The following is a 13,425-nucleotide window of genomic DNA, read 5'->3' as shown; positions in this document are numbered from 1 at the left end:
CACCTCCTCCTACAATGGCACTTTGGATGTTCATCAAATAGGAAAAAGGCCTCAAACCAGTGCCGTTAACACAGACAACAAACACAGCAAGCACATCACTGAACCTAAAAACACAAGCAGTTGATGGATCTCTCCATTATGCAAACTGGATTCATTACATTAATATCAGTATATACTCACGAAAAACATTATTTCTATCCTTTCTTGATTCAAACTTCTGCCATGCTAGCATACCTAAAGTCAACATTGATCTGCAATATGGCTTTGTTTTGTGATGCACAATTTTGTTTGAGAAACTTCATTTATTCTACAAACATTCACTGAGTGGCCACTATGTGTTAAGCATGCTACTAGACATTTTGGATAAAGAAATGAACAAAATACAATCCCTGGCCACAAGAACCTCACAGTCTACTGGGGGCAACACTGAGACCAAAAATGGAAAGTGCCATAATAAAGATAATAGTAATTGTTGACACATATTGAATTAAGAGCTTTATATTTACTACTTCATTTAATTATCACATTATTGTCATTTCATAGCTGATGAATTCAGTACTTACAAGTTAAGTGACTTTTCCAAGAGCATTTAGTTAAAAGTAGGAAGAGAAAGGATTTGAATTCAGATCCCCTGACATCACAGCATATACTGTAAACCCCTACATTATAGTTATTCAAAGAACTGTGTAAGCACGAAGAGAGCGTTACCGGACAGGGCCACTGCCCAGGGATCTCCCTACCTCCCACTATTCTGCCTCAAAAGGACCCAGCGGGGTAAGAAAATCAGGGATGGATGACAAGGACAGTTTCAAATATCTTTCACTTACACTGTTTGTAAAAGAATAAATTAGTCAGGTCCCTAGCAGTTTCATCCTGCATTCTTTTTTTTTTTTTAATGTATTTTATTGATTTTTTTACAGAGAGGAAGTGAGAGGGATAGAGAGTTAGAAACATCGATGAGAGAGAAACATCGACGAGAGAGCAACATCGATCAGCTGCCTCCTGCACAACCCCTACTGGGGATGTGCCCGCAACCAAGGTACATGCCCCTGACCGGAATCGAACCTGGGACCCTTCAGTCCACAGGCCGAGCATTTATTTTCTTAAACTGCATTCTTTAAGAAAATAAGTTTAAGCCCTAACCGATTTGGATCAGTGGATAGAGTGTCGGCCTGCGGACTGAAGGGTCCCAGGTTCGATTCCAGTCCAGGGTATGTACCTTGGTTGGGGGCTCATCCCCAATAGGGGGTGTGCAGGAGGCAGCTGATCAATGGTTCTCTCTCATCAATGTTTCTAACTCTCTATTCCTCTCCCTTCCTCTCTGTAAAAAATCAATAAAATATTTTTAAAAAGAAAAAGAAAATAAGTTTAAAAAGAAAAGAAAGTAAGTTAGTTTGCCAAAGTAGCCGCTGGAATTGCCCTAGATTTATTTAATAACCTGAAGAAACAACCATAAAAACATTATCAAATAATGATGAACACTTTCACTGTTCCTATTGAATAAAGCAAAGCAAGATGTCAAATAGCATAAAAGCAGCAATGGCCCTCCTTTTAAAAACCAATAGAGGGCAAACAATTGTGAACAAGGAAACGGTGCTGAGGGGGTAAAAGTCCTTTGGGCCTTCCGCTGGGCTGATGCAATAAACCACTGTAACAGGTGAGCACTCAGCAGGTCTCCTGTGATGACACAGCCAGGGAGGCCTACTCTGAACCAACGCAAGGCCCCTGGAGCCATTTCCCAGGCCAACGGAAAGTGAAGAAAATTTGTAACAAATTAGCTCATCTTCATAACCAGATGCAAGCAACTTCAGTAAATTCTTTTCTATGTACTATACTACTTTGGCCTCACAGCAACTCTATGAGGTATGAGTTTTTAAAGTATCCGTATTTTATAGAAAAAGGGGCAAAGAGAAGTTAAAAGCATGAAGCTACTTAACAAGAAAAGAATTGGATGGCATTTTTTACTTTGATCTTTCCCGTCAAAATTATCTGTCCTAGGCCTTATTGCCTCAGAATTATGTTCTCAATTCAATAAGCATATCTTAAGAGCTTGCCCTACATAAATCACTTTATGGGCAAAAAAAAAAAAAAAAAAGAAAAATATAAAAAGAATTTTCTGTATGAGTCTCTCTGCTAAAGAATTACCAAATTAATCCTTCATAATATGGTACTGAATGATAATGAACTAATACTGTGTTTCTCAAACTAGTGTAACACTAATTACAAGACAAGCTCCTTGAAAAAAAGGTGCCATGGTGAAAGAAGGTAGGAAAACACCATCTAGTATACATATGACTTGGAGATCTCAAACAAATATTGGCATATTAAGGGCTCTGATAAGTCCTGTAATACACAAACCTATTTATCTTTGTTTAGCTAGCATCAAACCAAGCTGAACTAATGTCCCATTGAATAGACTTTGAGAAAAGCTGGGTTATGTGTCCCTCCTTACATGGGCTATTTTTGTATTTGTCAAAAATATCTTTCCCAAAGGAAGTGACTGTAAAGGCAGGGATTTCACCCCTAAGCTATGCCAATATGGAAGATGCTGGCAGGTGATTCCATTTCCACCTCTCAAATCAGTTTCCAGAGAAAGCTGCCTATTTTGTCTTAGCATAGGATATAATGTTAGGGGCCAACCCAATTTTCTCTCTTCCATTAGCCAATCACAAGTCAATCAAGGACATTATTTCTGGCAAGAGTTGCACTGACTCGTTCGTGTCTAAAAATAAATCTTGACCACATGTGGTACATCTATATCCTTCTCCAGATTCTAACATCTATATGCACCAACTACAAAGTTGTCACTCAGTTGTAATCATTTTCCACTAATACATATTGATCTGGTATGAAAAGAAGCCATATCAAATAACCAAAATCCCCACTTCTTTTTTGTTTGTTTGTTTTATAGAAATTTTGCCAGTATTAAATGTTCCATCACAATATTTGGCAAATGCATACTGGCCTTCATACACTTTAAATTTTAACAGATTTTGGGAGGAATAGGTCCAAAATAATCATTCCAGTCTTTGAGAGGGAAACATCTATGCTCTAAAGAATGTTCCTAAGATAGCATTTTAGTTATAAATAAGACTTACGCCCCAGGAACAATCTTCAACTACAAGTAAAAGAATTAGAGGCTTAAACAAATTAATCTTAACTCATGTTTAACTCTGGGAGGAGAGCTCTGGGAACATGGATTCCATTGCTTTGACATAAATGAAAAAAAGGTTTTTGTTATGAGTATTGCAATGACGAACATGCCTGCCTGGCAGAGCAAGTGTTTGGGTTTGAGCACGTAAGTCCCTATGGGTAGAAATATTTTAAAAGTATAAAATATAAAGAAAAATGGGGACCATGATGAGGCCTGGCAGGTATCATATCTAACGGAACACATCTGAGTACCCAGAATCAGCCAAGAGGCAGTCTGACAGCAAAGACTCGATCTTAGCCTAGTCTTCATCTCAGTCCCACATCTGGGGTCCGGAGTCACCATATGTGAGGAGATGAGACTGGTGTCAAAGACCACTTGCAGTTCTTCTGAGGATGGCTGATACCCACACCCTTCTCCAATAGATTCTTGCCGGCCTCCAACGTGATACAAAATGAAAACAAAGACCCAACATTCAGCTAGTCAAGAATCAAGCTGATTCCCATGGTGTCATCACAGAATAAGTACGGAGAGTCCTCACGGATCAATTCAAAATGGAATTTTCTTTCCCCTTTGATGATTCTCATGTAGAATATCTGAGAGAATGAATCTTTCTCAAGAGATAAGTTCAAGCTCGGACCACAGCCTGGTACCAAACAAGGGTGATAAGCACTTCTTTCTGCTCAGCAAGAGCTGGTGGTACCAACAAACACCTTCTGTCCACATCCACTGATCTCACCAAGTAAACCTCTCACTTGCCAGTTCTGCCACAGGGTAGGGCTTCGGGTGAATATGTTGTTTTGTTTTGGGAGAGTTTTTCTATTATGGTAACTAAACCCTGACACATTAGCTACATTTTTTAATCCAGAAAAAGAATTTAGATTAAGAAAAGTAGCAAACTTGATACCTCTCTCTTACTGGGAAGGTAAAATGAATATGGGCAACTTCATCAAGTTTTAGTCTAGTCAACGAATTTGTCAAGCTACATATCACTTCCTACTAGCTTAATCACGTGTTAAAACAGCACTGATAAGGTGAAAATAGTTAAGGCAGTTGCTCTCTTTCATAAGCAGGGGGCACTTAAAACATGGATCCTACACGAACCACACTGGAATTGGTAAATTTCAATAGCCAGCGTTCTATAAATATATTTCCTACTTTCTTGTCATCCACTTTTCAATGACAAGATCCCCCTGACCGAATGTCTCTGTTCTCCTTTACCCAGTCCTTCCACACCATGTAGTTCTTGCAGCCCTACATACCTTTCTACTGTCCTTAAAACTCCTGATTCCCTGTTCCCCAAAGGGCAGGGACTAGCTTGTGTATCACTGCACATCCCATAGAAACTGGTCCACCTAGAATGTGCAGGTGCTCAAAAAAACTGAAAGCATCTATTTCTACCTCAGAATAAGTATGGGTATTCCTTTCTCGTTTCTTGAAATATCTTCATCTGAAAGGAATTTGAAGGCCATCTAAGAATGAACACTTTCATTTCTAAATTTCAAAACCTTCTAAAAATGTTAATGCATACCAGTACTATCAAACTTATATACTAATCAGACCTCTCCATTTGCTAGTGTTAAAAATAATACAACAGGCCCAAAATGGAGTCACTTATGCTAAGCCTCATGTCAGCAAACCAAGACAACTACAGTTTCAGCTCTCTCAGAAATAGAATCTTAAACCAGTAAATCTGGAATCACCTGACTGATCAGCACTAGTTAGGTCAACTGCCTGATAAGCCCTTGCCATCCCTTAAAGGAAAGTAACTTTGCAATAACCAACTCGCTTTTTTTGCCTATAACTTCCCTGTTCCCGCTCCCTTCTGCGGGAAGTCTTCATTTTGTACAGCTCCTCGGAGCTCCTTTCTCTCTGCTGTCCAATTCATAAATTGTTGGATAAAGCCAATAAGACCTTTCAAATTTACTCAGTTGAACTGTGTTTATTAAACACTAGTTCCCCAAAGATTTCTAACTTACTTATCTCCTCTTAAAACTGGGGTGGGTGGGAGGGGAATTAACCTCATAATAGTTTCTACCTTTAAAAATACAATGATTCCTGGTCAAGGGCACATACCTGGGTTGCAAGTTTGATCCTCTGCCCCAGTCTGAACGTGTGCATGAGGCAACCAATCAATGTGTCTCTCTCACATCAGTGTTTTTCTCTCAAAAAAAAATAATAAAATAAATAAATAAAAATAAAATGACTAGACATTTTGTATTCTACTAATAAGTAATTCCATGAACTTAAAATTCGCTTCATTTAAAAAGATATTATAGCCCTAACTGGTTTGGCTCAGTGGATAGAGCGTCGGCCTGCAGACTGAAAGGTCCCAGGTTCGATTCCAGTCAAGGGCATGTACCTTGGTTGCAGGCACATCCCTTTTAGGAGGTGTGCAGGAGGCAGCTGATCAATGTTTCTCTCTCATCGATGTTTCTAACTCTCTATTCTTCTCCCTTCCTCTCTGTAAAAAATCAATAAAATATACATTAAAAAAGAAATTATAAAGAAATTATAATGTAAAAACATTTGATTCGCCTTTGTAAAACCAGTTAAATCTGTGTATTTTGTTTTTATGAAGAATAGAACATATTTTTAAATAGTGTGTTATTCAGCAAATGACTGATCTTTTTTTTTTTTTTTAATACTGTGCACTGAGTGCCTGCTGTGTGTAGATGTGGGCTAGGAGATACTGTCCCTACCTCACAGAGCTTGCAATCTGAAAGAGAAATTTACAAATCTTGTCAAATCATCCATTCCAGATATTCAAGCAAAATAAGTATTGTTTTCATTTTCAAAAGCATATTGCATTCTAACAGTAATATTATGACAGATTTTTACTGCTACACTTGAAACAAGCCAACAAAAGTGAATGTGAGCTTTCATATAATCTCCTTGAAAAATCTGCCAAGATTAATTAATAGTTCCTTTACTATCAGAAGACTAGGCCTTATTATAACTCTTAAGAGTAGAAACACGAAAAAAGCCCCAAGAACACTGTTTTAAATACCTCTAATAAATACTAAATAAATCACATTTAACATAAATTAAAACGTGCCTTAAAATACTCTGGATGGAGATGCATACGATAGGTATAAGGGAACAACATCTGAAATAAAAACCTGGTCACCAACCACTTATGCCAAGTGTCAAAAGCAGGGGGGGGGGGGGGGGGGGGAATGGAAATATTTCTTTTTGCTGAGAAAGGTCGAGTCCAGTTTCAAAATCCGAATGCCTGTCAAGGCCACTTTCCCATCCTGGGGGGAGGCCTCCCGGTCTGCACACACCACCACCCAATGTTGCCAATATCCTTTACATTCCCCGAGCAACCACAGTGCCCCTGTGCGTAATACACACGTAGAGGCAGAGAAGGGTACGGAGAGCCTGCGGAATCCAATAAAGCTGGCCCTCTGGAGATTAGGAAATACCTATAAACGACTCTTTCTCTTTTCTCTAAGTCCCTGCCTTCTGCACCTTCGCTTTCTACACCTGTCTGCAAGGATTCGGTTATCCCCTCGGGTCTTGGATACAGCAAAGGGAGAGTGGCCGCTGGGTTGGCGAGCCCGCAGATTTACTCGCTACGTGCTCCTACCCTCTCTGGCCTAAGCTCCCCCAAAGGTGGCCTAACTGCTGGGGGAGGGTTTGGGGGCTGGGAAGGGACGGAGGACAGCAGAGGCTGGAACCCAGCAAGCCACAGCGCTCTAGGTCAGGTTCATCCCCATCTCCATCCGCCCCCCCTAATTCCCACCTTCCACGCCAAGACGCCCCTTTCCACAGGCCCCCCTTTCCCTCCTGCCCCCCAACCGCCACCAGTGCGACCGTCTGCGGCTCTCCTCCAGGGATGGGCGCGCTCACCGGGCTCATGGACCCCAGGGTTGTCGGACAGCTCGATGACCAGCAGCTCCCGGCCCTCGAAGCTGCGCCCCACCGTGTAGATCCTGCTGATGGCGGTGCACTGCAGCCACACGGACACCAGCGCCTCGCGCAGCTCGGGGTAGCGGTGGTACTCGAAGGAGATGCCGTCTTCCTGCTGCAGCCGCCGGCGCCGCCGCATGCCCGCCGCGGACGCCCCGGGCTCCAGGGCTTCGGCGCCCAGCAGCCACCCGCCGGCGGCCAGCGCCGCGCACAGCGCCAGCATCGCCCGGCCTCCGCGCCCGGCCATCGCGTCCCCTCGGCGGCCCCTGCCTTCCTGCGCTGGCGGCCTCTTTTGTCTGCCCGCCCGGCTCTGGGCTGCGGGCGCTGCGGGAGGTCGGCGGGCTCCGCAGCAGCCTCCGGGCGGCTCACCTTCCCCGGTGGACTGAGTGTCAGCCCGCGCGCGGGGGCCACCCAGAGGAGAGGGGCGCAGCCGCGGGGCGGGCTGCACTACCGGCCGCCGCGCCAGGGGAGCCGCAGGAGAAACCACTGCAGGAGGGGCCGCCCGCCCGAGGATGCTAATCTGCGCGGCCGCCTGCGTGATCTGTGGGCTCAGAACCACGTCAGAAGCCAGATGGCTCCGGGGACGACCCAGGTGGAATGACAGCTGAGGACGGGGTTTGGGAACAAGGCTATCATGGGGAAATCCAAGACCTGGCGCGTGGAAGAAATACTCTCGGGTTGTGAGTGGAGCCTTCTACGGTGACATCTAGTCCAAGCCGACCTGGGTTTCCATCTTGATGCACCAAGAAGTAGAGAATATTCCAGAAAAAAAAAAAAAGAAAGAAAGAAAGAAAAGGGAAATATTGACAACCACTGGCCTTCACCTCAAGATGCATCGTTAATAACTGTATTGATAGTTCAAACACAAACCCAAGGGACGGGTTTGCATTTATTACAAGATCTGGCTGGCAAACTGAACACTTTAACTTTGAGGGTTAACAGATATTAAAAAAAAAAAATCATTCTATCAGTTTGCAGATACTGTTGTTCGTTGTATTTACGCACGTTCCTGGATTCTTCCAGAAAAAATATATATAAAGTACAAGTCTGGGGGTGCGCTAGACAAAGGATTTAGTTTGGTATTAAGATTAAGTCTTTCAGGAACAGCTTATCTGGGTGGTTCAGAGTCTCTTACCGGGTTGTAACCAAGATGTTGGCCAGGACCACAGTCAGCTGAAGCTTGATTAGGGCTGGAGAACCTTCTTCCAAGAAAAAAGAAAGAGATTAAATCCTATTATAGAAAGAAAACTCTGATCATGAGAGATAATATCTCCATTCCCCTCTCAAAGTTACTATAACAATATAAATTCATTCACAGCTTTAATACGCAGCCTTTAGAGGGGATTGATGCTCCTGGAGCAACTCTGGAGCAGAAGTCATTTTGCTGAGGTGCTGTTTGGATTCAAGAACAGCACAAATCTAAACAAATAAATAACGCATTGGTAGTTCCACCGGGCAGGAAAAAACAAAACTTTTCTCTTGGAATAGGATCCAGATATTTAAATGATTTCATTGGATTTTTTTTTTTTAATGTTGCTATAGAGGCTGGCTCCCATCCCCACTGACTGTCTCCATTTCCCGCAGCTGCATGGATCTTCTTTGGGGGTATTTTGGGGAAAGCTGCCACTATAAAGACATGCCACTCAGTTGAATTTGGATCCAACCATGTTCCTTGTCAATGCAGGCAGAGCTAAGAACTGTGTGTTTTCCGCCATGACTAGCCTGTGTTTGATTACATGGTCCAGAAGTTTGAACCAGAGTTATAATTATGCTTCTAAAATCAAGCCCAAAAGAGCAACCTTGGAAACCTACAAAAAGAAAACAGAGTAGCTAAAAACCAATAACTTCAGAAATTGGAAGGCTAAGCTTTTCATGTTAGCTGTTTAAGGTCACCACACTCGTTTGTGGCTCGGTGGGCCGTATCAACTAGTAACTACACACGTAAACAACATATTATTCATTGAAGTCCTGTGCTGCCCTTCAGCTGTCTCTTTAAACAAAGGGTGTGTTTTCTATTTTCTCTCACATCTCAAGTTTAACAGAACAACGTTCTAATCCAAGCTCTATTGTTTTCAGAGATTGCTCAATAACTTCATCTGAAAATGAGGGACGCTGAGCATTCCATGAAATAGTGCCTGCAGGGGGAGGGCACAAGAGAAGTGAGTGGTCAATAGATGGAAGCCTTCTGTGTCCTTTCACTCCTTGTTGGGACAAACTCCCCAATCACTGTACCCTCTTACTGCCCACTGCAGTGCCCGTCCAGGCATTGCTGCTTCAGAATCCTTCCTCCTGCCTTCTGAACTCCAAACACCAGTGCCCGTCATTCCTTGTTAGCACTGAAGAAATTCTCTTAGCCAACCCCCGTTCACACTCTGAAGTGCACTGACGGATGCCCATGTACCTGACCAGGGCTGGGGCGGCTCTCTCATTTCTTTCTTTTCTCTCATCACTGCATTGTATACATACCAAGGGTCAGTCAGGCATGTCACCAAAATGTTCATACCACTTTTACTTGTACCTGTGTGATAAAAATTTAGGTAAACTGATAAATACAAGGGTAGAAAAAAAGTTGAATGCTTTTGGAAACACTTTAATATTTAAAATCAAATTAGGTATAGATGAGAAAACAGTGAAAGGCTGAGAAAAACTCATCAAAGTCTCTCAAGATTCTGTTCTTAAGTTGGTTAAAAAACCTGTCCTTTTGCCCGGCCTGTCTTGCTCAGTGGTTGAGCATCAACATATGAACCAGGAGGTCACGGTTTGATTCCCAGTCAGGACACATGCTGGGGTTGAAGGCTCAATCCCCAGTAGGAGGCGTGCAAGAGGCAGCACATCATTGATGTTTCTACCTCTCTCTCCCTCTACCTTCCTCTCTGAAATAAAAAAATATATATATTTTTTAAAACTTGCCCCCTCTAATTTGAAGAAACTAAAATTGATAATGATAGAAAATGCATTATGATTTTTTAAAAAGGCCATGTTGCTACAACCAGCAACCAACCAATGGATGAGTATATGCTTATGTTTTAAGTTAAAAGAAATTATTAAAATTGTGCTTGGACACGTTATGTTTTTTCAAATATATTTTTATTGATTTCAGAGAGGAAGGGAGAGGGAAAGAGAGATAGAAAGATCAATGATAAAAAAGAATCATTCATCGGCTGCCTCTTGCACTCCCTTTCTGGGGATCGAACCCACAACCCGGGCCTGTGCCCTGACAGAGAATCAAACGGTGACCTCCTGGTTCATAGGTCGATGCCCAAGCACTGAGCCACACCAGCTTATAATCTCTTCTTTCACTGTTTTGTTTTGTTTTTTCCATTAACCAACCCACTACCTATTCCAGTTGTACCACTTAGCGGGTAGATATTTACCATAGCAGACAGGTAACAACGAAATGCATTCTGAGCCTGCTGCTTGAATCAGCTGGGCAGCACTTCATTGACAAGTATCACTGCCTGCATTTCTGATTACCAACTCAAATTAAATGTGGTGCAAAGGGTTTATCATTGTTTTTCTACAGCTCTACCCTGTACCAATACTCTGTATCCCAGTGGCCACCCCAGTCTTACTGACCTTACAACCATACTGCCCAACAAAAATATAATATGAGCCATATATGTAATTGTACATTTTCTAGAAGCTATGTTTAAAAAGGAAAAGGTGAAATTAATTTTGATAATAAATTTTGTTTAACTCCAAATATCTCAAATATTATCATTTTAACTTGTAATCAATATAAAATGTATTACTGGAATATTTTTTCATGTTGTCTTTAAAATCTGTTGCATAATTTACAACATAGCATATCAGTGCAATTCAGATTAGCCATATGTCAAGTGCTAGTAGCCACACATGACTAGTGACAACTGTATTGGACAGCTGACAAATCTTGCTATTCTTATATTCTTATTTTCTAAAATGATTCCTTCTGCTTTATCTTCAGTTACTAACCAGCTATTTCTTGCCTGGACTGTGCCAACATCCTCCCCTGGAGATTACTCCTCTCCATCACTGGTTAAGACCACCTTCCCCATCATTCACTTTGATTACATTACCCACCCTCCTGTGATGTCCATCATTCAGTGGATCAGAACCAGAGCTGTGACCCTCTTCCTTAGGAAATCTTGCTTTTGCAGCTCCTCCTGCTTCTTTCCCAACTTCATTCTATCTCTCAAGCTCTTACTTCCAATTCCTGCACCACCATCCTCTAAACTACAACCATATTTATGTCTACACTAGAAGCCCAGTGCATGAAATTCGTGCACTGGGGGGTGTCCCTCAGCCCAGCCTGCACCCTCTCCAATCTGGGACCACTCGCTTGCCTGCCAGCCTGATTGCCCCCAACCACTCCCCTGACGACCCAATTGATGCCTAACTGCTCCCCTGCTGGCCCAGTCGCCCCCAGCTGCCCTTCCCTGCCGACCTGATTGCCCACAACTGCCCTCCCCTGCTGGCCATCTTGTGGTGGCCATCTTGTGATGACGTGGGGGTGGCCATCTTGTGATGATGTGAAGGCGTCACACGAGGGCACGAGGGCCACCTAGGCTTTTATTAGTATAGATGATCCTTACCTCCTAAGCTGTCTTTCCTCCTCCCAAAACCAACTTTATTCCCGAGACCCTGTTTCTATGCTCCTCTTCACCAGGCAATCTTACTCTCTCCTATTCTTTAAGGTCCTCTTTCTCTTCTTGCATTTCCCCCTTTGCACAATTCTCTCCTCTTGAAAAACAAAACAAAACAGAAATTCTCACTTGAATTCACTTTCCCCATTAATTTATCATCCAAACATCTCAACTTTCTCACCTCTCATTCAACTTTTACTCTGTAAGTTCTACTCATCTAGTAATACTTAATACTCGTTGACCTTTCTGGGGCTTCCTCGAGGCCCACACTTGGCCTTTCGTTCTGCTCCATCTTCATACTCTGACTCATGGTTTCAATTGTTATCTCTCTGCTCCCTATTCAGAGCTCCCAAGATTCAGAATCTTATATCCATCCCATCCCACTTAGAGACAGAGACCAGCCTGACTTGTGTGTTTGCCTCCACGGTCTAGCACAGTGAGGGGCACAGTCAGAGGTGCTCATTGTGTCTACAGATGAATGAATGAATTAGTAAAATCTGCTTCCAGCTTCCTTCTAACCATGGCACTCAGAATTTCCCAATGGTTTTAATACTCTGCTTATTCAAGAAGCTCCTCTGCTCCCACAGTCTCCTGCAGATCCCTTTCCTGACGTAACCTGACAACCAGTTTCCTCTTCACTCATCAACCACATTTGCCAAGCTGCTTTGCATGTCACATAAGTCACTTGCCAAGTTTCTTATTTTATCTGTGTAATTATTCAATGTACTTCTTATTTCTGTCTACATTCTTTTTTGTCTGTACTATAATTTTAAATCTACCACGCCACAGATACAATATTCAGAAGAGAAAACTGGATTTTCTATTATGCTCTTACCTTTAGAAATTAAATTACTGAAATGAAAATCAAATAGCCAATTTCCATTAAATGAACACTTCAGTGAATGATTGGTTTTCCCTTCAGCTGCTGGAAGCTGACCAACACAAACAATGCATAACAACTTTATGATGTAAAATGCTAACAATTTATGGTGCTCAGGAATATTAAGTATTATGTACATGTACAAAGAAGTATGGGAACTTTTCATTATAAATAATAACCATACCTTATCTATTATGTTACTTTTCAGTCTGATATTTCTTGTAGCTTTTTAAATCTCAAGTATCCAAGAAAGAAAGCTGTTCACCTCTTTGTTTTATACAACACACAAGACATCAAGGTAAAACAGTCTTTTATATGTAAAAGCTGCTCATTTCCCTGGTTACAAATATATAGGAATATATAGGAATATATATATAGGAATCTCTATATCCTATTCAATATACATAATAGCATAACAAAAAAGTAAAATAAAAAGTAACATTTATAAAATATTTCAGTGTTTACAGGCTGTTTCTAACTTTATAAATGTATGTAAACATGTTGTGTCCACACATATGTGTTAAAGAGTCTCCTGCTTTGACCAACACTTTGGAAGCCTCTCTGCTTCTAGATAAATTGACCAAGGTCCTGATGAGGTCAAAATTAAGGTTAATTAATGATGCATGTACACAAAATAGTCAATAGAGGATATAAAGTACAACATATGGAATATAGTCAATAATATTGTAATAGTTATGTGTAGTGCCAGGTGAGTATGAGAATTATTGGGAGATCAATTTGTGAATTATATAATTGTCTAACCACTATGCTATATACCTGAAACTAATATAAAATAATATTGAATGTCAACTGTAATTGAAAAGTAAAAATTTTTTAAATGATTCATATATCGA

At 41.6% G+C, this 13,425-nt stretch overlaps 1 protein-coding gene across 1 annotated transcript in view; it reads right to left on the bottom strand.

Moving 5' to 3' along the window:
- Positions 1 to 7,515, bottom strand: part of CPE (carboxypeptidase E) — an 82,122-nt gene extending 74,607 nt beyond the window's left edge. Inside the window, exon 1 of the mRNA XM_079772432.1 lies at positions 7,007 to 7,515. Within this exon, the coding sequence (XP_079628558.1) occupies positions 7,007 to 7,313 (307 nt within the window). The 5' untranslated portion in view covers positions 7,314 to 7,515. The remainder of the gene's footprint in view (positions 1 to 7,006) is intronic.
- Positions 7,516 to 13,425: the final 5,910 nt, after the last annotated feature.

This window comes from Cnephaeus nilssonii (genome assembly GCF_951640355.1).
Source record: "Cnephaeus nilssonii genome assembly, chromosome: 5".
NCBI lineage: Eukaryota > Metazoa > Chordata > Mammalia > Chiroptera > Vespertilionidae > Cnephaeus > Cnephaeus nilssonii.
This window is presented reverse-complemented; position numbering and strand designations above follow the sequence as displayed.